The following is a 23477-nucleotide window of genomic DNA, read 5'->3' as shown; positions in this document are numbered from 1 at the left end:
TATATTTGAAAAGGCGAATTTTAGCATATTCTGACCACTAGAAATCGCCATCGGCCGATGGCCGTAAATAACCTTGATTTAGACGTTAAGTTTTGGGATTTGGGACCTGGTTGACGATTCTATCCTACACAGCCGTTAAGTTTAGACCTTTATAGGTAAAAATATGCAAAAACCCCTGTACGTTTTCGATTTTTCAAAAGTTATGACCGTTTGAATCAGCACATGTACGAGCATTCGCGATTTTTTCGCCTACACCAAAATCGAACCACTGGAGCAGATTTCGTCATAAATACAGCTTACCCGCTTTGCAGCCCGGCTTCATGGCTCACTTCAGCATTTTGCTAATAACCAAATTGGTGAAATCCATGATAACTTCAACAAATAGCTAGGTATTGCCTTCGAAAAGTAGGCGGCATCCATCGTGATTCGTGGTATCAAAACAAATGTCGGAATTGGCCACATTTCGCGGTGAATCACCCATTTAACATCGCTGCAGAGCTGAATTTTTTTCCAAAATCAGAATATAAACTCTCCATGTCTGGAGGCTGAGGGAGAAATGAAGGTTTTAGGCTTCTGAAGTGAAGAAATAATCGCTTAAATTTAGGTCCAGTTCGATGTTATACTGTTCTCACAAGGGTCCGCACAAAAGAGAAGACCGCTGATAGCTTGTGCCGTAGGTTGTGCCGTATGGTTTTGTTTTGTATCCCAATGTAATATTTGTAATGTAATGTAATATTTTATATATATGCTCTACAGATACAAACTACCTTTACTTCCGATATCAAGTTCTGACGGCGTTGTTATAGTGTATTATATTATAATATCTAGTAGTCAGTGAAATGTTTTGATGAAATCGATTGAAAATTTACCGAAAGCAACACTTATAACATCTGTTCATACGAAGCATGTGTCAAGTTTTTAACACGTTGGTAGCCGATTTCTCCGGCTATTGACAGGTTGTTGTTCTGTGGATAAAATCGACGCGGAACCGAGAGAAGCAAGTTCAGGATATTTGAAATTGATTTATTAATTATATGATATCAAACTCTAGGTAAAAGCATTTATTCTTTTCGTCCAAAATTTTTCTCTCCAAATTCTAACTTTCTTGGCAAACCAGAAAGGTTTTTAAACAATCTGATATAAATTCTGTGGCTTAACTATGCGAATCAAATATTTTACAATGTTACAAAATATGCCTATTTTTCAATTTTCGAGACGTTGCGACGGTCCCTACGGACTGGAAAATAATTATGGCCCCTAATGCAGTCAGAAAATTATTTCGAATCAAACCAAATCTAATTTAGTTCTTTCCTAGGTAAAGTCTTTCTGTTGACAGAGTTTCAGGAAAAATTATTTTTGACCCAAAATTGACCGGGTGGAAATAAGAGAGACAGCCTCTTAAAAGAAGTTCTCCCTCTAAACAAGATATTTTGTACAATTTGCAATTTCTTCCCGCCTTGATGACTGTGATTTTTCCTCTTGTGTTGTTTTCAGTAAATAAATTATTTTTTTATGTTCTCAGGTTTGTGTCTCCGCAGTGTTTCTTTTGTTATGTGTGATTAAATATTGCATTTGTTACGCATGATTGTACGTGACTGTTAGGATGAATAATGTAGGACATTTACTATTAGTAAATGTGAATATTTAGACATCCGACCCACACAAACACTCCTTATGCGTTCTCGGGTTTTCTAAATATCCATAGAGACAATTTAATTTGACTGCGAAATATGCGAAATATGTAACTTGCGTTGAAAGTCTCATGTAATTGGCTACTTTAGACAGGAACATATTTATAATCGCTGGCCGCGTCCCAACTAACTTTTTCTTCATCATCCTCATTTGGTGTTGCGCTATGAATACCGACTAATTTTGCTACTCGTTTCTTCCTTAAATATGCCAGATAGTCATTTTCAGTTCTTGTCATTCTTTCACATTTTTGTTTTAGATCAGAAGACAAATCCGGCCTTAAAGTGAAACCTTTCGCATACTTGTTGCCATACATTAACTGCTTACTTGGCTTGTCTTCAAAACATTTACTTTTAAGTTCCTGTTTCATTCGACGAAAGTTCGTAAGATCGTCGTAAAAGTCTTTTCCTTCCCTTTCGATTCTTTGCCAAAGAGTTTGGTTAAAGTGTTCGTACAGCAACACGTCGGCTTTGTTCCACCGTTTGATGTTCTCTTTCGTACCATCTGATATTTCAGTAGCTTTGTCCTTGCCAAGCCGTTCGTTTGTTTTTACAAAAAGTACATCGTCCAATTCCCAGCATAGTAATCTCTTCATAAGAACCACAGATTCGTCAAAATAGTCTGCGATTAAAACCAAATCAAACTCTTCTTCCAAGAATTCAACGTACTCTTTAATGGCTTTGGCATCCTGATAAAACTTGAAATCCAAACCCAGATCAAACATTTGCGGATTTCTGGCTAAAACAGAACTTCCGCTTTTTCTGAGCATATTAAATCCTGTTCCATTCTTTAGAAAGGCTTTCAATGATTCAGATGGATCTGTCCCAAAACCGAGCACAGTTCCGATTTGCATGTAGTTAAAAATCGACTCAAACTGTTCGACCGGGTTTCTGACGATTGTCACATATTTGCTGGCGTCTTTTGGAAACAAATAGTTCATGGCTTTCTTATTGAATCTTGTGTGACTGCAAAGAAAATTTGGTCGCGTTCCATCGAAAGCGAGAGCTTGTCCAATGCGGAATCGCGTCGGCCATCCAATCAGAGTGTCCGAGCCAAGAACAAAGGAAAGATTTCGAGAGTCGCCATAACGAAAGAAAATGTTCGAAATTGTGCTTGAACCTGCTTTGTGTGTTTTGAGAAAAAGAACGTAGTGTTCCGAGGAACAATTGGTGGCTGCTTCTGTCCTTGATTGTTCTGAAAAAAAAAGAAAAAAAATTGTCTTGTTAGAAGTTTTGGTAGGTGTAAGTATCACTAATTACTGTATTATCCAACTGTACTACGTAGAATGCAAATAACGCGCGAATCAAGTACAGATATTTTCCCACTTTTTATGAAATGCGCATGAAATAGGGCAGTTGGACAATAGATAATTTTGACTCGCCCTGCGGGCGATACGACACACCAAACTTCTAATAAATATATGTATTTATCTTGGTATTGTGTTGTATCTTACGAGCTTGGAATTTAGTTCAACTAGTAACTTGCATAAACGACCCGTCGTCATTTAGCGCCGGGGGGGGAGGGGCAGGGGTAGGAGGAAGGGGGGAAAGGGGGAAAAGGAAGGGAGGAAGGGGGGAAAGGGGGAAAAGGAAGGGAGGAAGGGGAGGAAGGGGAGGAAGGGGAGGAAGGGGAGGAAGGGGAGGAAGGGGAGGAAGGGGAGGAAGGGGAGGAAGGGGAGGAAGGGGAGGAAGGGAAGAGGGGGGAGGAGTTTGGTTATGTCAGGATAAATTTTATCTGATCCCCCTGCCTTTCTTGGCAGCAGTCAATTTACTATACTACCCCACTTTAACCTCTGATGGCAACGACTGACCCGCCTCTATTTCTCCCTCCCCCAGGCAATAGATAAAGACTTGTTTCTCAGTTTAAGTGACTAAGAGTGCTGCTGGTTTCTCTGGAAGGGACACTAGTCCATTTAAGGTGAGAGAAGAAGTATGGTCCAGACTGATTGGGTAATTGTATCTTCGCCAATAAAAAGTATACATGTAGTGATGGTACTGGCCGCATTTTGCGACTCCAAAGAGTTACTCGACGTTTGGATGAATGGCCTCATTTGTGCCAAACATTTGTTCACAGATGCCATCATTTTAATTCTTGCTTCGCATTCTTGCCAATCAACTGTGAAGTAAACAAGTCTCAAACATTTTTTTACCCAATCTGGGAGATAAGTTCAACCTTTTAACTCCTGAAATTTTAAGGCCTTGAGTATTCTTGTTACCTGTTTGCTGGATACTGTATGGAAAGTACAGGGAGAACTTACTTGTAAATCACTTCTGAGAGCTAAGGGTTAAACAGTTAGGAGCTACTCTGGTGGGCATTTTGTCGACTAAAAGAATGACTAACTTTGTGTCTTTGACCATGTTAGTAACAAATAGCAGCAGCCAAAGGCCATTAAAGCACATTGACAAGTCACTTGTCCTCATAATATCCACACATTATCCAGCAAGCAGGTAATAACAATACTCAAACTTATCAGTTAGAAGTTTTAATCTTGATCTAAAACCAAATTCTTAGAACTAATTAAAATGTGCACCAGCTAGAGGGGAGAATTAGCAATCTGAAATAAAATGTTAAAGGGTTAATCGTAAAGTGTACGTGAAACTCCCAAATTCTTTATTCAGCCTGCACAATGACATTCAATTTTCAAAGCTTACCAAAAACTTTGGACAACATCGCCATAGTAAAAAAATATTATAGACATTTGGGTTTATCAATAAAATTCAAGTAATAATTTGTGTATGGCTCTATGAGTCCTAGCACTCTTACCTTGTACTTGCATTTGTTTAAGCGTTGGCAGTGAAGGAAATAATCGCAACTGAATCGCTGTTGTGATTAGTAACACAACTGAGAGGAAGATGATAAACATCTGTTTACAAAACAAAAAGAAAAACATACCATCTCATATCAACCACTGTGTATCTCTTGGATTCCATGATCATAAAAGTTTTTATTGTGATGCAAAATATCTCATGTTCACAGATGTGCCAAAATCATCCAACATTCATCAGCTGTTCCTTGGTACACAACTAACACATGTGTAACAATAATTACATTGTTACCTACACTTAAAGAACTTTGTTAGTTATGAAAATAAGTTACTTCCCTAATCTACATTACTAGTTGCCTTTGTTAGAAAACCTTGGAACAGTCAAGCTCAGTTGCCTCAAACACTGTCAGAGACTTTCAGTTCACATGATTTTTAATAGAAATTTCATGCCTTAGACAAACAAATTAAACACCTAGTTAATCGTTCTTTTTTCATGATTGTTGTTGCTGTTTTATTTTTAAGTTTTTTTGCTCTGCTTTCGATACAACGAATACATCGGACAGACCAAACGTCAGTTTGGTACACGTTTGAAAGAGCATAAAAAGCGGTTTTCTTTTGCAAAAAGGAAACTTCAACTTTATCGGAGCACACATGCCTAACTAACCGTATAATTGGGTGGGATAATTCTAAAATTATCACCACCAATCGGCGTTATCACCATCGCCTTTGTTTTCTGTCAGAAAAAAGGCAGCGAATTAGTGATCATATAAAAGGACCTCTTGTTGCAGCGTTTAGATCACCCCTGATGAAGGCACTAGACAGGAGTGTCCAAACGTTGGGTCTATGAACTGTAACTTCTTCGGTTACATTCATTTAATCTGTAAACCAGAGTAGCATCAAGCCATGTCTGATTGTCCACCTGGTTGGCGTGTGAACTTTAATATAAAGGAGCCTCTACTTGGCACTCATCTTTGAATGTACTTTTCATCGGTTGATCGCTCGTGTGTAAAGTTATTTCTTTTGTGGACTGTTTTGCCTAATATAACATTTCTAAAGATAGGTTTTGTTGTGGTTCAGTGAGAAAACGAGAACAGCGTGAGTGTTGTAAATGAAAAGAAATTCGTTGGCGCCGTGAAGTTAAAAGAAGGGACGACAGTTGACATCTTGACTGGTACAAACAAGTGTCGAGTGGCCATTTATAAAGCTACGATTTTGAACGTTTGTGATGAGTAAAAATTGCGATATTCGTTAATAAAAAAATAAAATAAATCTGAGAATCGAATCGGTCACTTGCATGCTGCAGTTTCTTAAGGTTGTGCTTTACAAAGAAATAAATTTATCAGTAAGGTTTCAAGATTACTTTAGTCACATTTTGGGAACATTCAAGATTCATAATACAAACAGTGATTAAACAAACCTTGTTACATAAAGAAGCCCTCCTAGCTAAAAACAAAATACTGTATTCAGCCCTTTTTTAGTAAAATCTATGGGAGAGATGTACTAACTCCAATATAAAAGTAATTCAATATAGCAGAGATTTCCCAATCCCAGTGCAATTGGTTAAATTGAGATTCCAATGAATGTCCTTTTCCTTATAGCTATCTAGGCCTTGGCTGAGCTTTTAATATATATATTTATATATATGTATATGTATATTTTTTCAAATTCAGATGTCATGGAATCCAGATATAAAATAGTCAAGCTTCTTGTAAACAACCTCATTCAAGGCCAACAGGGAAAGCTGTGAGCCCAGGAAAAAAAGACGATCAGCAGCTAAGTCTGCAGCTAAAGATAACTTCATTCTAATTTATTGTAACAGTTACAACAAGATTTTAATCAAAATATCAATTCTATTTAACTGTAATTAACCCCTTCACTCCCAAGAGTGCTAGGTCAAAATTTGAGAAGAAATCTTTGAATTTCAATGTGTAGAATCAACAAAAACAGAGTAAAAAATGAAAGTGCTGCTTGATCGCTTACATTTGAATGTTTACACACAAGAGTTTTATCCAAAAATTAATTCATATGATGTTTTTAAGAAAAGAAAAATAAATCAAATTCCATCATAATATTAATAATACAATCAAAATATTTTACACCTAAACCTCAATTAGGCTTGTAGATAAATTTTATTGAATACTTGAATTTTAGCTGGGATTTTTTTAATTTTTAGTATTTATTTTATATAAGTAGCCTCAAATTTTTGCTTAAAATTCCCAGTTTTCAGTTTTCCATAGGTAGATGGCTTGGTTCTTTGCCCAGCAATAAGCATAGCTTTACCTGTTCTTAAAGTTTTTGGCTTTAAATAATAGCTCCTGAGCTTTTGGGGTTAGGTGATCCAAGATATCAGCATTTAAAGATCGCCATTATTGATACCAACGGCTGTTGGGTTTGCTTGATTAATTTCCCGTCGATGTGACATGACATCTTCTCGAGCGATTCAGGCTAATCGAAGAGAATTTCTGTGTGCATTATGAATGTCGTTAAGTGTAAACATTTGCACCCATAGCATTAAAAAGTCAGATACAGAGTTTAGCCATTTAAAGAGCAGGTCTCTGCTTAGGCAGATCAATCTCTTGGACTCCTAATAAATTAACTTTGAAGTTCTAAATGAATTGTACCAAATCCTGTCAGCGTAAGACACAGACTGCAAACCGCAGACCGAGCGTAAAATTCAGACGAAGACCGCAGAACAGGGGTAAAATGTAGACTCCGTTCTTCGATTGAAATTTGTGGATATTCCTAGTTTCTCTTAAAGATTAAACTTAAAACGAACTTGAGAATTTTACTTGCTCTTAATTTGTTTCAAATTAAGGAAGACTACGCCATTTTTCCAATGAATAAAAACACGTCACAGCAAAACAAAATTTCTTAAGCATCCCTTGTCAGCCAACAAGAAGCCCAGCGTAGGTTAAGTTGACCATGATACCCAACGATTTATCTCAGGTTAATACTGAAGTAAAACACCGAGCGGAATAAGAAAGGCAAACGTTTGGGAATATTCTTCGGAGGTTTTTAATTACATTCTTATCTCGCACCACAAATTGGCATTAAATTTAAAGAATTTGCACGCCTAACTTCGCAGCGCAAAACAAAGGTACGACAAACAGGTTTTTATTGTCCAAGTAATCGAAATTGCCAATATGCGATGAAAGTCTATCACTGATACTTTGAAGGCCGAATGAATTTTCCATGAGCTGCATTTATGTCCAAAGCTACCTATAACGTTGCTCAGCAGAACTGTTTGTTCCTTAACAAGGAAAATGTATTCAGCTGGCTGTTAACTGCATATTTAAACACTTACGTTTCTAATCGTGATGCAAATTTTCAACGGAAATGTGGATGAAAATTATCGCCGTTTCGTCTTCCTAGTGAATCATTCATGTATGTCTATACTCCACTGGTGTAAGGTAGCAAGGCTGAAAAAACTGCATCAGCTCTTTAGGCGTATAGATCAAAGCTACTGGCGGTGAAAGGTTACCTAATAAAAGTCCAGTTATAAGAATCCTCGACAAGGTTTCTGCTTCTTCTCTCATGAATTCCCTGCATAATATTTTCAATTAAACATTCTTTCCAGGATAACTATAATACTTCATTGCCTGATATAAAGAATTCTCGTTCTTGAGGAAAAAATTCCCGACCATGTAGCAAGAGTTTCTGAAATAGAGATTCGTCTCAAGATATTCAGATGGAAAGCATTCTTACCAGAATTCTCTACTAGTTTCGTCGCGAGAAGCTTGATTCTTCTTGAAGAATCGCAATCAAATTATTATTGTAGTAAGAATTTTGGATCTTAGTAAACGAAAAAAAACATTTTCGATCTCGTGACAAGTTCACAAAACCTATGTTAGCGATGGGTTGAATCTTTGATGAGTTGGATAGATGAAGGTTCTAACTAACACATTGCAAACGCATGCAAACGACTGCAAACGGGTGCGGTCCTAGAGGAACCTTAACGCCATGCAGCCATAAATTTAATTTTCACAGAAAGGTTCTTTCAAAATTCCTGAAACCATCACTTGTTTGATGAGAATTTGAAGCGATTCCGAAATTCATGTAGCTTTCGCACTTTGATCCAAATTTGGGCCTTCTTTCCACGGATACTTTCGAACTAAAGATGTCTAAGTACTAATGCACAAGCTCAGAAAGTTCGTCCACCAACAAATCAAAATAACTTTAGATTCGCATGACATTCGTTACCAGCCGGTTATTGCTCACATTATGTTTAAATGTGGTCTTTTGTGGGAACTTTAGAAATATACGCATGGCTGACAGCATTCACTCTGAATTATCGATCACATTATCCACCGACTAATGGTGGGCACAGGCGGAGAACTCTTCTTTAATAGTATCAAATCAATAGCTTGCCATTTTTAAGCTCACAACGATTACCCTAAATCGATTTGCACGATGTTTCTTGGGAAATTCAGCAGTTATTTTTAACGTGACACGAGCCACAATTAACTCAATTTTCGAAGTGTTAAGAACATCACAATTTTCGCGCACGCACACGTTCAGATATATCAACTAGAAAACCGATATCATTTCTAGGATCGCTTAAAATTTTCAACCGATTATCTGATACTTTCAAGAGATTTGAAAGAACCTTCTCTGGGCATCAAGTCCAATCAAGAACGTACATGGCTACCTTGTATTATCTATTTTGAGCTAAACTTTGCAAAAAAACTTACCATCCACATCCGCTTTCTCGGAGTCATTCTGCCAGAAGTTTCAGGGCTTTCAGAAAGCCCTAAGAAAAGGTTCTTTCAACTGGTATAAATCTGAAGCACTGATAATTCCCAGAAAGAAAATACCCGAGCGCCTTCCACGCTCAACGTACACGTTCGTGACTCGACAAACTTCGGTGAAAAGCAATGGAAAAGTCGTAAAAAATGGAGTGGGTAGAATTACAGTATTTACATTACTTCGCTCTGTGATTGGTCAACATAAAACGCCTTCCCTTTTTTTTTTCTGTCGGGATACCTGTGGTAGCCCAGTCCTTTGTTTTTTTGTCGCCTTTTTTTTCCTCCGCCACAAAATGGAAAAATTGCGCAATAGTACCCAGTGGTCAAAAGGTGGAAAAAAAGGCAATGAAGCAAAATAATGTAGCTTACACCTCTAGTATTCAGAGAATTCAGGAAACTTTACTTTAAACAGTATTATTTCCTTAAGTCTATTTAAAATCAATAAAACTCAAGATAAATCATTTCGGAAATAATCTGGAATGTTTTGGCCTTTAATCTCGTGCTCTCTAACTGTTTACAGGCGTACATTATTTTCCAGCTATTGAAAAATCCTTATTTCATCAAGGCCTATACATAATGAATGTTTTCTTTTTACACACAGGCCATATGCATAATCTTATTCCAGACACGTGCTAATCAGCTAATTTTTAGCAGTGTCTTCTCACGCCTATCGTTATTTAGAACTAAAAGAAATGCAAATACGAATACTTTAAATTAAGAAACGTACCTCTACCACAGCTTTTACATAAGTTTGCATCTTCATCTACTACAGAACCACGGGCGGAGCAAAACATCGTGAGCTCGAAAAATGGCGGTTTTTCGAGCGAGCAGTGTGTTACTAATGATTTTAGATATATGAAATTCATATATTTTCACTGCGGTAAAGAAATAAACATAAGAGATCCTTGCAGCTAAGAACACTACTGAACTAGTACTACTGAACTAGTGCTACTTTTTTCCCCGTGCGGGCCTGAAAAATTTTTTTCAGGTCTAATTTCAACAACTAGTTCAGTGGTGTTCTTAGCTGAGAGGATCTCTTATATTCAGTGTGTTACTGTTACGCGACATACCCTTTCGGATGCAAATAAGAACCGCTGACCAACCGCTGACCAACTCGTTTTCTTTGTTTTGCCGTGAGTTAATTTTGTTTTGCCGTGACTTAATTTTGTTTTGCTGTGAGTTAATTTTGTTTTGCCGTGAGTAAAGTTTGTAGTGCCGGGACTTTTTGTTTTGGCCCACAATAAATATATATTAAAAGCTCAGCCAAGGCCTTAGATAGCTATAAGGAAAAGGACATTCATTGGAATCTCAATTTAACAAATTGCACTGGGATTGGGAATTCTCTGCTATATTGAATGACTTTTATATTGGAGTTAGTACATGTCTCCCAAAGATTTTACTAAAAAGGGGCTGAATACAGTATTTTGTTTTTAGCTAGGAGGGCTTCTCTATGTAATAAGGTTTGTTTAATCACCGTTTGTATTATGAATCTTGAATGTTCCTAAACGTGACTAAAGTAATCTTGAAACCTTACTGATAAATTTATTTCATTGTAAAGCACAAGCTTAAGAAACTGCAGCATGCAAGTGACCGATTCGATTCTCAGATTTATTCTAGTTTCAGTTGCGCCGAGCGTTATGTAAGCTTAATTCAAGCCGGATAAGGTTCCCGCACAGCCCCATTGGGAAAGCAAATTTGTTTTACAATAGTATGGCAATGTCTTGTTTCTGTCAATGTTTTCTCTATCCAGGAACTGAATGCATAATGTAGTATGGGGCTGTGTGGAAATTTTACCTTCAAGCCTCTATATCTATTCTTTGAAAAATTTTGATTACGTAACGAATATCGCAATTTTTACTCATCACAAACGTTCAAAATCGTAGCTCTATAAATGGCCACTCGACCCTTGTTTGTACCAGTCAAGATGTCAACTGTCATCCCTTCTTTTAACTTCACGGCGCCAACAAATTTCTTTCTCACGCTGTTCTCGTTTTCTCACTGAACCACAACAAAACCTATCTTTAGAAATGTTATATTAGGCAAAACAGTCCACAAAAGAAATAACTTTACACACGAGCGATCAACCGATGAAAAGTACATTCAAAGATGAGTGCCAAGTAGAAACTCCTTTATATTAAAGTTCACACGCCAACCAGGTGGACAATCAGACATGGCTTGATGCTACTCTGGTTTACAGATTAAATGAATGTAACCGAAGAAGTTACAGTTCATAGACCCAACGTTTGGACACTCCTGTCTAGTGCCTTCATCAGGGGTGATCTAAACGCTGCAACAAGAGGTCCTTTTATATGATCACTAATTAGCTGCCTTCTTTCTGACAGAAAACAAAGGCGATAATGAAAACGCCGATTGGTGGTGATAATTTTAGAATTATCCCACCCAATTATACGGTTAGTTAGGCATGTGTGCTCCGATAAAGCTGAAGTTTCCTTTTTGGAAAGGAAAGTCGCTTTTTGATGCTCTTTCAAACGTGTACCAAACTGACGTTTGGTCTGTCCGATGTATTCGTTGTATCGCAAGAACGATTAACTAGGTGTTTAATTTGTTTGTCTAAGGCATGAAATTTCTACTAAAAATAATGTGAACTGAAAGTCTCTGACAGTGTTTGAGGCAACTGAGCTTGACTGTTCCAAAGTTCTCTAACAAAGGCAACTGGTAATGTAGATTAGGGAAGTAACTTATTTTCATAACTAACAAAGTTCTTTAAGTGTAGGTAACAATGTAATTTTTGTTACACATGTGTAAGTTGTGTACCAAGGAACAGCTGATGAATGTTGGATGATTTTGGCACATCTGTGAACATGAGATATTTTGCATCACAATAAAAAACTTTTATGATCATGGAATCCAAGAGATACACAGTGGTTGATATGAGATGGTATGTTTATCTTTTTGTTTTGTAAACAGATGTTTATCATCTTCCTCTCAGTTGTGTTACTAATCACAACAGCGATTCAGCTGCGATTATTTTCTTCACTACCAACGCTTGAACAAATACAAGTACAAGGTAAGAGTGCAAGGACTCATAGAGTCATACACAAATTATTACTTGAATTTTATTTTTATTAGCTCTCAGAAGTGATTTACAAGTAAGTTCTCCCTGTACCATCCATACAGTATCCAGCAAACAGGTAACAAGAATACTCAAGGCATTAAAATTGCAGGAGTTAAAAGGTTGAACGTATCTCCCAGATTGGGTAAAGAGAGGTTTGAGACTTGGTTACTTCACAATTGATTGGCAAGAATGCTAACTGGGGGAAGGGGAAATAGAGGCGGGTCAGTCGTTACCATCAGAGGTTAAAGTGGGGTAGTTTAGTAAATTGACTGCTGCCAAGAAAGGCAGGGGGATCAGATAAAATTTATCCTGAAACAACCAAACTCCTCCCCCCTCTTCCCTTCCTCCCCTTCCTTCTCCCCTCCTCTCCTTTCCCCCCTCCTCCTACCCCCGCCCCCCCCGACGCTAAATGACAACGGGTCGTTTATGTAAGTTAATAGTTGAACTAAATTCCAAGCTCGTAAGAAACAACACAATACCAAGATAAATACATATATTTATTAGAAGTTTGGTGTGTAGTACCGCTGGGTATTTTCACGAGTTGTGTCGTATCGCCCGCAGGGCGAGTCAAAATTATCTATTGTCCAACTGCTTTATTTCATGCGCATTTCATAAAAAGTGGGAAAATATCTGTACTTGATTCGCGCGTTATTTGCATTCTACGTGGTGCAGTTGGATAATACAGTAATTAGTGATACTTACACCTGCCAAAACTTCTAACAAGACAAATTTTTTTCTTTCTTTTTTCAGAACAATCAAGGACAGAGGCAGCCACCAATTGATACTCGGAACACTATGTTGTTTTTCTCAAAGCACACAAAGCAGGTTCAAGCATAATTTCGAACATTTTCTTTCGTTATGGCGATTCTCGAGATCTTTCCTTTGTTCTTGGCTCGGGCACTCTGATTGGATGGCCGATGCAATTCCGCATTAGACAAGCTCTCGCTTTCGATGGAACGCGCCCGAATTTTCTTTGCAGTCACACAAGATTCAATAAGAAAGCCATCAACTATTTGTTTCCAAAAGACGCCAGCAAATATGTGACAATCGTCACGCAAATCGGAACTGTATTCGGTTTTGGGACAGATCCATCTGAATCATTGAAAGCCTTTCTAAAGAATGGAATAGGATTTAATATCCTCAGAAAAAGAGGAAGTTCTCTTTTAGCCAGAAATCCGCAAATGTTTGAGCTAGGTTTGGATTCCAAGTCCAATTCCAAAGCCATTAAAGAGTACGTTGAATTCTTGGAAGAAGAGTTTGATTTGGTTTTAATCGCAGACTATTTTGACGATTCTGTGGTTCTTATGAAGCGATTACTATGCTGGGAATTGGACGATGTACTTTTTGTAAAAACAAACGAACGGCTTGACAAGGACAAAGCTACTGACATATCAGATGATACGTAAGAGAACATCAAACGGTGGAACAAAGCCGACGTGTTGCTGTACGAACACCTTAACCAACTCTTTAGAAAAGAATCGAAAGGGAAGGAAAAGACTTCTACGACGATCTTACGAACTTACGTGAAATGAAACAGGAACTTAAAGGTAAATGTTTTGAAGACAAGCCAAGTAAGCAGTTAATGTATGGCAACAAGTATGCGAAAGGTTTCACTTTAAGGTCGGATTTGTCTTCTGATCTAATACAAAAATGTGAAAGAATGACAAGAACTGAAGATAACTATCTGGTATATTTAAGGAACAAGCGAGTAGCAAAGTTAGTTGGTATTCAACGCGCAACACCAAATGAGGATGATCAAGAAAAAGTTAGTTGGGACGCAACGAGCGATTATAAATATGTTCCTGTACAAAGTAGCCAAGAGACTTTCAATGCAAGTTATATATTTTGCATATTTCGTGGTGAAATTAAATTATCTCTATGGATATTTAGAAAACCCGAAAACACATAGGGAGTGTTTGTGTGGGTCGGATGTCAAAACATTTCAAAACAGAAAGTCAAATTAAATGACAAAAAGACGTACTTGAATGAGCTGTAAGTTCGAAAAACTCTCAACTTTTTCCTTTTCCCTATTTTTTGTTTTCTCATACTGGTAGCGAAGGACGTTACCGATTAATATGAACGTCTCAATTTTCTTTCTTTGCAAGACAGAGATATATTCCGCTTTAGAAATGTTGTGCGTGAAATTTGCGGCCGGTCAAACGTAATCCCATCGCGCATGTCCTACGCTTGACCGCTGTGTTCAGGCTGATCCAAATTACTACGAGATTGTAAACAGATTCATGTAACAGTAAGGTAAGTTTACCTCTTACTCTAAGTGTCTGTATTTCCCTATTTTCATAACATTTTTGACCTCCAAACATCCATTTCTGGTCAGCTAAAAATTGGGTCACGAGGAATTTCTACACTAGCGACTGCAACGAGCAAACAAATCTCATTAGTATAAACAGCGTTTTATCATTCGAGTAACAACAATGGCTTTGTCACAAAAAATAACAAACAAGTTCATAAATCAAATAGCATAAAGTTGGCTAAAAGAAAATGTAAATACACGGAATTGAAGTGTTTAAGATCTTTATGTACAGATGAAGTTTCCCTTGTCTTGTCCGGAGGAATAATTTTCTCACGGTTTGAAAACTATATTTACTGTCATGTAACACTGAAAATCCCCAAATCAGTAAAGGTGTTTGATCCATCCTTCTTAACTTTCACACTTGCTTTCAATCCTAACGGCTCGTTTACTTTTGAGAGGTATTTGTTGACAGAAGTCAAAAAACTAAACGTCTTTGGGAATAATTCCAGCCCAATGGGCAAAGTCTTGGAAAATATCCTTTGATCCATTGAGCCTGTTAGTTCAAATTTATAAGTTCGACTTGTGCAAACATTTGCAACTTCTAACCCAAATGAAAACGTCCCATGATTCCGTCGCAAGAATAACAAACAGTTTGAATCCAAGTCTCTCACAATTGTGTCCGAACCAAACATTTGGCGAGGAACTCCATTGTCAAACAACACTTCTTTCATCTTGGCGTCTGCGGTTTGCTCTTTGGAGCATGCGCAGAGCTTAATATCCACGGACTTATCTGCACACAAGGCAAACTTGTTATACATTGTTACCCGGACAGAACTGAGAAAAAATACTCCTTGTTGTGGTTTGGCAAACTGTTTGACAGAGACTCGATAAACTTCATCCTCTGTGAATCCGGCTGGAGGGATCACGTGAATGTCCATCGTGGTCAAGATGTATTCTCCCCGGAATCGTTTGAAAACCTTCTCAAATGATTTTCCAACCAAGCGCTGGCAGTTTCCATAGCCATAGTTATTCTTTGAATCACCATTTCCTGACGAAAATGCGTGAAAAATAAATAAAAAGGAAATTAAATGGACTTCGTTTCTTAGAGTCAGGAGTATCATCTCACAGCAGTTCCCCATAGGGTTAGGGTTAAGGTCTGGTTCATCTTACCCCAACACACCTCAAATGATCTTTCCTTACCTCAGGTCAGCTCATTTCAGTCACTTCAAACCACGACAGCTTTAATAATATTTCCTCACCTCTCCTCATTACTTGTCACTTCAACCCAACACACCTCACCTAATCTTTCCTCACTCATCTTCACCACATTACATCTCGCCTCAAATAACTTCACCTTGTTTTTGTTTCAGAAGCCTAACCTGACTCCATTTTATCTTATGCATCTTCTCTCTATCAACCCACCTTATCACATCTACCCTGTTCCACCCTCATCTCAACTACAGTGTGTAACAGTACCCACCCTACCAGTCCTACTGTACCAAACCTCATCCCAACCAGTATAATCAAACCCTGCCTAACCCACAGAACTCATCTCTTTTATTCCCTCATCTAACTTTCCCTCACCCCACCCTGCCTCAACTCACCCTAGCTTTCTACAATTTGATCAAAACTTCATTGGGCTTTTGTTTCAGTAGCAGTACTTTACTTTCACTGCCAATTAAAAGCAGAATTAACAGAGAACAAATAACACTGCACATCTTACCACTCATGTGTTGTTTTTGAATAGCATCATTGATATGTCCTAGAGCAAATTCTGCTAACCACATCTGATCGTCTGCATTATCCTTTAAAGGAATTTCTTCATCAAAACCTTCACATTTGCATCTTGTCAAGGGAAGCATGTACAAGTCTGCACAAGTGCGGTTGGCCGAAATCTCTGAAAATATCCCTGAAACTGAATAATTCCTAGAGTCCTTCTCTTGAGAATCATGCAAACTCATGAGTGCTTTGTGAACATCATACAACATAAAGATGCGCTTTTGGTTTGTTACCAAAGCTTCCATCCTTTCTGGACCCAGTTTCTCTTTAACACCATCAGGGACAATCATGAAGAAGGCTGGATCAAATAACTCTCTCCTTCCCTCTTCAGTGTAACTGAATGGAGTCATTTTGTGACCATGGTCTGAAAAAATCACGGTCAAAGTGTTTGGAAACAAGGCCATATCTGTGAAAAACTTTGCCATGCTGGCATCCATGTTGATCATTCGTTTCCCTGTCATCTCATGTCCCGTGTTGAAATGCATGTATGAGACCAATGGTTTGGCTTTTCTGTTGTTTTCTAAGGCAGTATACACCTTTCTTATGTAGTCAAAGAAGTACCAACTGTAAAACTGCCCATTAAGACAAATTTTCTGAGGATTGTCATAGTGATTGGTCCTTCCAATTCTGTTCAACAGCGTGCAGGAAAAATGTGTAATCCCAAAATGGTCAACCATTTTCTTTGCCATCTTTTCCTGAAATTCTTTCCACCTGATTTGAAATAGTTAACACTAATTACCACTCTGACCAATAATAGTGCATTAGCGACAAAAAATGTAAAGTTAAAGTTAACTCTTTAACTCCCAGAGGTGATTAACATGTAAGTTCTCCCTATTATATTTACGCACTATCCAGCAAACAGGTAATGAGAATATTCAAATATATCAGGTAGAGGTTGTTATCTCTATCTAACACCAAATTCTTGTAACTTAAAGGAAATGTGTAGCAGCAAGAGGGGAGAATTAGCAATCATATTTTGGGAGTTAAGGGGTCAATATCCAATTATTCACCTATTCTTATCTAATTGACATTGTTGTGAATATTTTGCAGACCAGAATTCCTTATTCATTACATGTTATACTTATAAAGCAGTTCTTGTTCATCGCTCATCATATCTACTCATGATGGAAAGATGTCTTACTGGAAACTTTGGTTAACTGGGATGTGGATGGTATGATTTTTACTCTCGTAGTGCTTTTCTCCTCCCTATAATTTCAATACCTTGAGCAAGAAACTGTCAGGAAACCAGCTGGGGTTTACCTATAATGGACTAGTGGTCCATCTGTATGAAGAAGCAATAGTCCTTGACGCTTCATGATAACAATATGGGGATCAGCTTCTGCGGTTTGGGGCCACTTGGCTGGTGAAACTGGACCTTTCTTTCTTTTTTGAAAGAGAGAAGAATGCCCTTATTGACTCCAAACAAATTAATAACTATGATTCTACACGTTACTCACCTCTCTCTAAATTCAGAATTTGTTTTAGGAATTTTTCTCCTTTCATTATCTGTTAATGCACTTCCCCATATATCATACCAGCAAAGGTCCTCTTGAAAGAGTGTCTGATAGCCCCACTTTTTTACAGCCCCATATAGCACTTCCACACCCAAAGGAGCATTTTTATTGCTTGCAGAGACACTGACTTCATTGTCATCTGATAAATTTACCAAAAAAAGATTAATCTTGGTATTAATATTGGTAGCAACAGCAGTAGTAGCACTAGCAGTAGCAGCAGTAGTGGCAATCCTAATAATTTACCTGTGGTCGACTTTAATCAGGTTTAAGACAAGTAAGAAACCGAGTATAATTTTCAATAGCACTGGTCATGTGGTTTATAAGTCTGGGTAAGAGTGGTTCTGAAAAAGGACTGTTGTTGATAGCAGGGAGTTGAAAATATTTTGAGAACCTGAGCAGACATAATCATTGAGTCATCTGACTTTGATGATAACTTCTACTAAGGTTGTTGAAATAGTAGCTTTGAGCAACAGTTGATTCTTTTCAAGACTTCTACCTTTCATTAGATGATCAGAACCCATGATCCACAACTAATGTTAGTCCAGAATATTTAAATTTAATGGCTACTTATGTTGACAATCTCCTTTAAATTGGCCCTTACTACTCGAACCTTTTTCACTTATGGCAAACTTTTTCACCAAGCAAACTGTAAACAAGCAATCACTAATAAATTATAAACAGTGAAAAATTTTGCAAACACACCTTTCAGAACACCGCTGAAGAATGGTCTCAAGTTTTCAAAAGTCTGTTGACCAATGCTTTGAACAAGTTCAAAGTCCAAATATGTGGACTTGATTTTAGGATCTTCACTAATCTTCTTCAAAGCTTCTGTGGCTTTTCGCATAGTTCGATAGAAGTGTGGTCTTGAGATAGAGTCCAACATAATAATATTTACATTTATAGCACTTCTGTCTTCAGCATTTTCATTTTCCTTAAAGATGGGAGGAAAACTCAAGGCTTGATAAATGTTCCCACATTTAAGGAACAAGAAATTAAATCCATTTTCCAGGTTTGTTTTCACTGCCTCCTGTACTTTATAAGTAACTTTTTCGTTTGGCAATGTTTCCCAGTCATCAACAGCTTTTCCCATTTTTGGATTCACAGAAGCCATTTGAATCTCTGAAGACCCACACAATTTCACATCACAAGACACATGATGTTCCATTAACTTGGTTAACTGGTATGAACAGATCTCTGGGTGATTTGTATCGTCACACTTTGGCTCCTCCAACTGTCCTAGACGTCCATAAAATTTAAGAATTTGTTCTTGGCCACTTTTGTCTGGCCTAAAAAAGAATTAATTTTCAGGTGAGGTTGTGCTGTAAACCACTGCCTTCAAATTTATTACCATACCTTTCTAAGAAAACAACACTTTTCCTGAGGAACAAATCCTTACACTCTCACTTAACAAGGAAGCAAAAAATAAGATAATTAACCTTGTCCTTGGGTAACGTTTCCAAGTCAGTAGCAACTTTTTCATGTGACACTGAGGGTCACATAACGAGGTCTGTCTCCAGACTCTGGTTAATGTGTTCACACAGCTTGATGGCTGGATATATAATTAAGCCTTAACACTGAAGTAAAGCATTAATTATGCCTCTTTCTACCTGTGAGGCTTGCACTTGATTCCATTTTCTTCCATACCAGATAAGTTTTCATGGCTGGGAAAGATTTCTGCAACACAAATTTAACATCAATCTATTGGTTCTGACGATTGAAAATTTATTTGCAAAGGCTTTTATGGTTTTCACATTCACTAGAACTTCTGTTTTAACCCTTTGTACCCCTAAGAGTGACTAACACCTAATTTCTCCTTACAACATCACCCATGAATCACAGATTAAGGTCACAAGAATAAAGGGAATGATCACCAACTAAAGAAGCTCTTGATTGTTAAACAAATTCTTCTTGTCAGCATCTTAGGAAATGTACAGCGAACAGCATGGAGAACATGCTCACTGGTGTTAGGGTGTAAAGGTTGTAAGTAAAGTTTTTGTAAGACCTGACTTCAATAACACCCTATGCACAAAATTTGTGGATTTAGCCTGTGGGTTTGCCTGCCCTATTGCATAACTCACTATGGAGCAACACGTGAAACAAAAAAAGAGAGGCACCAAAATGGAACTTCTTTTTTTATTTCCCTATTCTGACAAATAATTAAAACTGCAGTGTTCTCCTGCCTTCAGAAGGATTGCAGTCTTAACCAAAGACATTTTTTTACCTGAAAGATTTCTCTTAGTAGGATTCATCTTCAACCACTGCACAATCAAAAGTACCCACAGAGCTAACACAAGAAAGGCAAGCTAGGTGGAGAATGGAAATGGCAAATATCAAAATTAATCCACCAGAGACTAAATGGAAAGGTCTTCAGGAAGTTTTAAGCAATTGTAAGTTTCCTGAGGTTATGGATTGTGATAGTCGAGATTAGAGTATATACAGTTATTTCCTCCAAAATTTTTTTCTCAATGGTAAAGGATAGTGTTGACTGCATGCTGGTGTCTTCGTGTCCAAGACTTCTCAGTTTGATGGATTACTATAGTTGCTTCCTCACTTACGGAGGCTCTCCTATCCTTGAGTATAAACCATAAACACTAACTTTTACATGTATCTTTTCTAGATGCCTGTGAATGTTTAAAATCTTCTAAATATTGTTCATAAACCTTTTTACAAAGAGGGTCAGGTAGCCCTGGTTCCTATCCTAAATGCCTATATTATCAACATAATTGAATAAAATGAAAAAAATTCAAGAAAAATTCACTCACCAGACACACTCGACATCTTAATAAACGAGTTCTAACCAGTTTGGAAAGGATCATAATGGTGTTTATAACCTAAGAGAGAGTCTGAAATGAAACCAGAAAGATTTAATGGTAGTATTTTTTGAGCCTCCTGAGAAACTACCAGCTAGAGGTACAAGACAGTAGAAACTTCATCTTGGGATCTTTCTAACCAGAAGCACTATGACAAGGGGCAGTATAGTGGCAATACTTTTCTTAAGTTTTGTTTACCTTTACAAGCGCAGGTCTTAGTGGCTACAGTGTTAAGCTAAAACTCTGCTGAACAAGAAACTTAAGATCGACAAGGATGAAGGAAACAGTCACATGATATTTAGAAAAATATCCTTGATTTAAACTCAACAATGTATTATTCACATGTAAAGCATATTATAATGTTCATGTCTGGTTCAATCACATCACTTCACTGTTGGTATTACTGATAATCACCCGACTTAGAAACTTGTCACTAGTGCTCCTCCGGCATATTTCTAGCTGGTAGGATTTAGGCACAACCCTAGCATATTGAATGCACGAGGTAGTATCAGTCCTCCAATTATAGATGTATATGCTACAAAATTCATAATAAAAAGCAAGCAACGCAGATGAAGACCAACATTCTAAAAAACTGTTAGGCATTCTCCTGGCATTTATAATACGATTCACTAGAAAGTAACAAGAAATAATGATCTGCTTTATTAACTTGCTATCAGAATGTAAATTGCTAAAAGATCTTTTTACTTCCACACTTATATTGTTTTCAATAGTTTTTCAAGATGATGATATATAGTATAAACATTAATTTAAAGTATAAAATTTTAATATTAACATGTGTTAATATCAATTTTAAGCATATTTTATATAGCATCAATATTGTCTACCTTTTAAAAACTCAATTGAAGCAACTTTTATATAACAATAATTTTATGGAACTTTTATACCGACTTAAATGTAACTGTGCTCAGGGCTTCTATTGATAGCAGGTTGATTTTCAAGCACCTAAAAGTACCAAAAGCTGAAATTTTTTTTGTAGGTGTCTGTCCATACTCGATGTTATGACAAAAGCAATCACAAGAGAACGTCGCCGAATGACTTTAAAACGGCTCACTGCTGGAATAAAGAGCTCATTCCGGGAACTGAAATAAAATGATTTTTTACATCATAATTAAACGGTGGAAACAATTCGAAATTACTAATTTGTTTCCGCAACGCGCTTTTGGAAACCATAGAAATTACAGCATAGGTTTCAATAACAAATTTAATGTGTTGAAGGGTTTTAAGGCTTCTTCTTCTTCTTCAATTATTGCGTATGATTCAATTCAAATTATTATGTCGTTTCGTAACATACTAAACGCGTGTAATGTCGCTGCATGTGTCTCACAATTTTAATCCAGGCATGACTTTGTTCGCCTTCCCAGTTGCCATCCAAGACGATTGGAAACAAGCGAGTATTAACGATAAAGTTGCCAGTAATCGGATACTTATGTTTGCGCACAGATCTCTGAGACGCGGAGCAAACATTGCAACATGTATGGCGAAAGGTTGTTCCGTCCAAAAAACGATTTTAGAGAGAGATTATTGCTTGTTCGCCGCTCTTTTATCAGAACTGGATTTGGGTAATGCTGATACAAGGGAAGCGTAAGTTTTTGTGTGAAAAACCATGAAATATGTAGAAAAAAATACCGATTAACTTGTCTCCATGCGCAAGGTTTTGTAAATTTAACATCGAGTAATGGTCTCCAAGTTTAGAAAAACTAACCATAAATCGCCAAGGAATAACTCAACAAAGCCTTTTCAGTTTCAGTTTCGGACGTGTGTAGGAGGCACGTAGGAGATTGAAACAGCCTGCTTGAATAATATAAATATTATTGCGGTACATTAAAGTGATGGAATACCTACACTGCTTCTTTGTTGTGAAAAATGAGAACGAGTCAGCGTTGATAGTCGGCTCAAAATTTACCCCCTTTCTTCGGTGACGATGAATGATACAATTTGGATGCACAGCTGATGATATGTCCACAATTTCTGCGAAACAATGACTACAGCGTCATACCAAAACAAAAATGCCACAATCAAACGAACAAACAAGAGGGTGATAAGAACTCGAGAATAATTTTGTTACCGCAATACACTCTTAGAAACCATGAAACAGTTCGATTAAAGTCCTTTAGTAACTTACCAAGGTCTCTGATGTCGCTTTATCTCACAATTTTGATTCCCCTAGACGGGAAATTCATAATCCACAAACGAATCGCAAAGGCTAGGCCACAAACCCCTCCTACGTTTTTGCGGAAGAGAAATTTGCTGCGTTAAATTCTTCTTCTTGGAATTAACTCTTTACACGATGCACAGCATCACCTTATGTATTTGAATCATATTGACAAACGCCTCACGGGTTGAATATTACATCTTGAAATCGAGGCCAAGAGTACAAGAGCAGATGGAATTGGATGAGCATGCTCAGTCATTTTACTTCTAAGTGTCTTCTGTGCCTGGATTTCCTATCGACCCAAGGCCCCAAAACCTCGGAAAATTAGGGTAGTACTGATAAGTTAGGAGCAGAAGTTCAATTGTCGGAGAAAAGAATACCATTAAGTAGTCATTGCTTGCTTAAACCTTTCATTGTTTTTAATTTTTCGCTATTCTAAGCTTTCAAAAAATTAACATGTTTATACATACCCAACCAAGCATGTATGCGGCACGTGTTATATCGCCCCATACATGGCACTGTTCCACGTGCTTACAACGGAACGCTGAGTGTGTTTCCTTCGAATAAGCCGAGAGTTGTGAGTGGGAGTTAACCGAAGCGTTGTAATAAAATCGTCAAATCAAGTGAATAAATTGTGATTAAATAAGGGAGCGTGCTACAGCTTTTTCACGTTTTC

At 37.4% G+C, this 23477-nt stretch overlaps 2 protein-coding genes and 1 pseudogene across 7 annotated transcripts; 1 reads left to right on the top strand and 2 right to left on the bottom strand.

The window, feature by feature from the left end:
* Positions 1 to 1682: 1682 nt before the first annotated feature.
* LOC149037427 (galactose-3-O-sulfotransferase 2-like) lies at positions 1683 to 10231 on the bottom strand. 3 transcript variants are annotated; one of them, XM_089188560.1, is made up of 4 exons: positions 9145 to 9326; positions 5118 to 5186; positions 4453 to 4552; positions 1683 to 2883 (listed from the first exon to the last, which is right to left on the bottom strand). In XM_089188560.1, exons 1-4 carry the CDS (start codon positions 9169 to 9171, stop codon positions 1778 to 1780), a joined length of 1302 nt encoding a protein of 433 aa, XP_089044686.1. In that variant the 5' UTR covers positions 9172 to 9326; the 3' UTR covers positions 1683 to 1777. The 3 variants fall into 3 exon arrangements, with proteins under 3 accessions (XP_089044686.1, XP_089044687.1, XP_089044688.1); XM_089188561.1 differs by lacking the exons at positions 5118 to 5186; positions 9145 to 9326 and adding an exon at positions 9926 to 10231; XM_089188562.1 differs by lacking the exon at positions 5118 to 5186 and having other exon boundaries at positions 9145 to 9376.
* Positions 10232 to 13059: 2828 nt separating this feature from the next.
* LOC149037426 (galactose-3-O-sulfotransferase 2-like) lies at positions 13060 to 14183 on the top strand (annotated as a pseudogene). Its single transcript, XR_016180759.1, has one exon. The product of XR_016180759.1 is annotated as a galactose-3-O-sulfotransferase 2-like (transcript).
* LOC149037425 (uncharacterized) lies at positions 13875 to 23030 on the bottom strand. 3 transcript variants are annotated; one of them, XM_089188497.1, is made up of 10 exons: positions 22772 to 23008; positions 22492 to 22617; positions 21043 to 21163; positions 20581 to 20661; positions 20040 to 20121; positions 19426 to 19492; positions 18521 to 19104; positions 17762 to 17957; positions 16249 to 17015; positions 13875 to 15573 (listed from the first exon to the last, which is right to left on the bottom strand). In XM_089188497.1, the coding sequence occupies exons 4-10, from the start codon at positions 20632 to 20634 to the stop codon at positions 14882 to 14884; spliced, it is 2442 nt and encodes an 813-aa protein (XP_089044623.1). In that variant the 5' UTR covers positions 20635 to 20661; positions 21043 to 21163; positions 22492 to 22617; positions 22772 to 23008; the 3' UTR covers positions 13875 to 14881. The 3 variants fall into 3 exon arrangements, with proteins under 3 accessions (XP_089044623.1, XP_089044622.1, XP_089044625.1); XM_089188496.1 differs by lacking the exon at positions 21043 to 21163 and having other exon boundaries at positions 22772 to 23030; XM_089188499.1 differs by lacking the exons at positions 22492 to 22617; positions 22772 to 23008 and having other exon boundaries at positions 21043 to 21257.
* Positions 23031 to 23477: the final 447 nt, after the last annotated feature.

This window comes from Pocillopora damicornis, chromosome 11, assembly GCF_964200805.1.
Source record: "Pocillopora damicornis chromosome 11, jaPocDami1.2, whole genome shotgun sequence".
NCBI classification, from domain to species: Eukaryota; Metazoa; Cnidaria; class Anthozoa; order Scleractinia; family Pocilloporidae; genus Pocillopora; species Pocillopora damicornis.
The sequence above is the reverse complement of the archived record's forward strand: the minus strand, read 5'-3'. Positions and strand labels throughout refer to the sequence as shown.

What these genes read in the sequence shown, in the direction of transcription:
- LOC149037427 (XM_089188560.1), bottom strand. Translation starts at nt 9,171, where the DNA reads ATGACTCCGAGAAAGCGGATGTGGATG. An exon ending in TTATCCCACCCAATTATACG is followed by an intron (nt 4,553 to 5,117) that starts GTTAGTTAGGCA and finishes TTTTGTAAACAG; the next exon opens with ATGTTTATCATCTTCCTCTC. An exon ending in TAAACAAATGCAAGTACAAG is followed by an intron (nt 2,884 to 4,452) that starts GTAAGAGTGCTA and finishes TTTTTTTTTCAG; the next exon opens with AACAATCAAGGACAGAAGCA.
- LOC149037425 (XM_089188496.1), bottom strand. Translation starts at nt 20,634, where the DNA reads ATGATCCTTTCCAAACTGGTTAGAACTCGTTTATTAAGATGTCGAGTG. An exon ending in TAAGATGTCGAGTGTGTCTG is followed by an intron (nt 20,122 to 20,580) that starts GTGAGTGAATTT and finishes TTCTCCACCTAG; the next exon opens with CTTGCCTTTCTTGTGTTAGC. An exon ending in ATCAAGTGCAAGCCTCACAG is followed by an intron (nt 19,105 to 19,425) that starts GTAGAAAGAGGC and finishes ATTCTTTTTTAG; the next exon opens with GCCAGACAAAAGTGGCCAAG.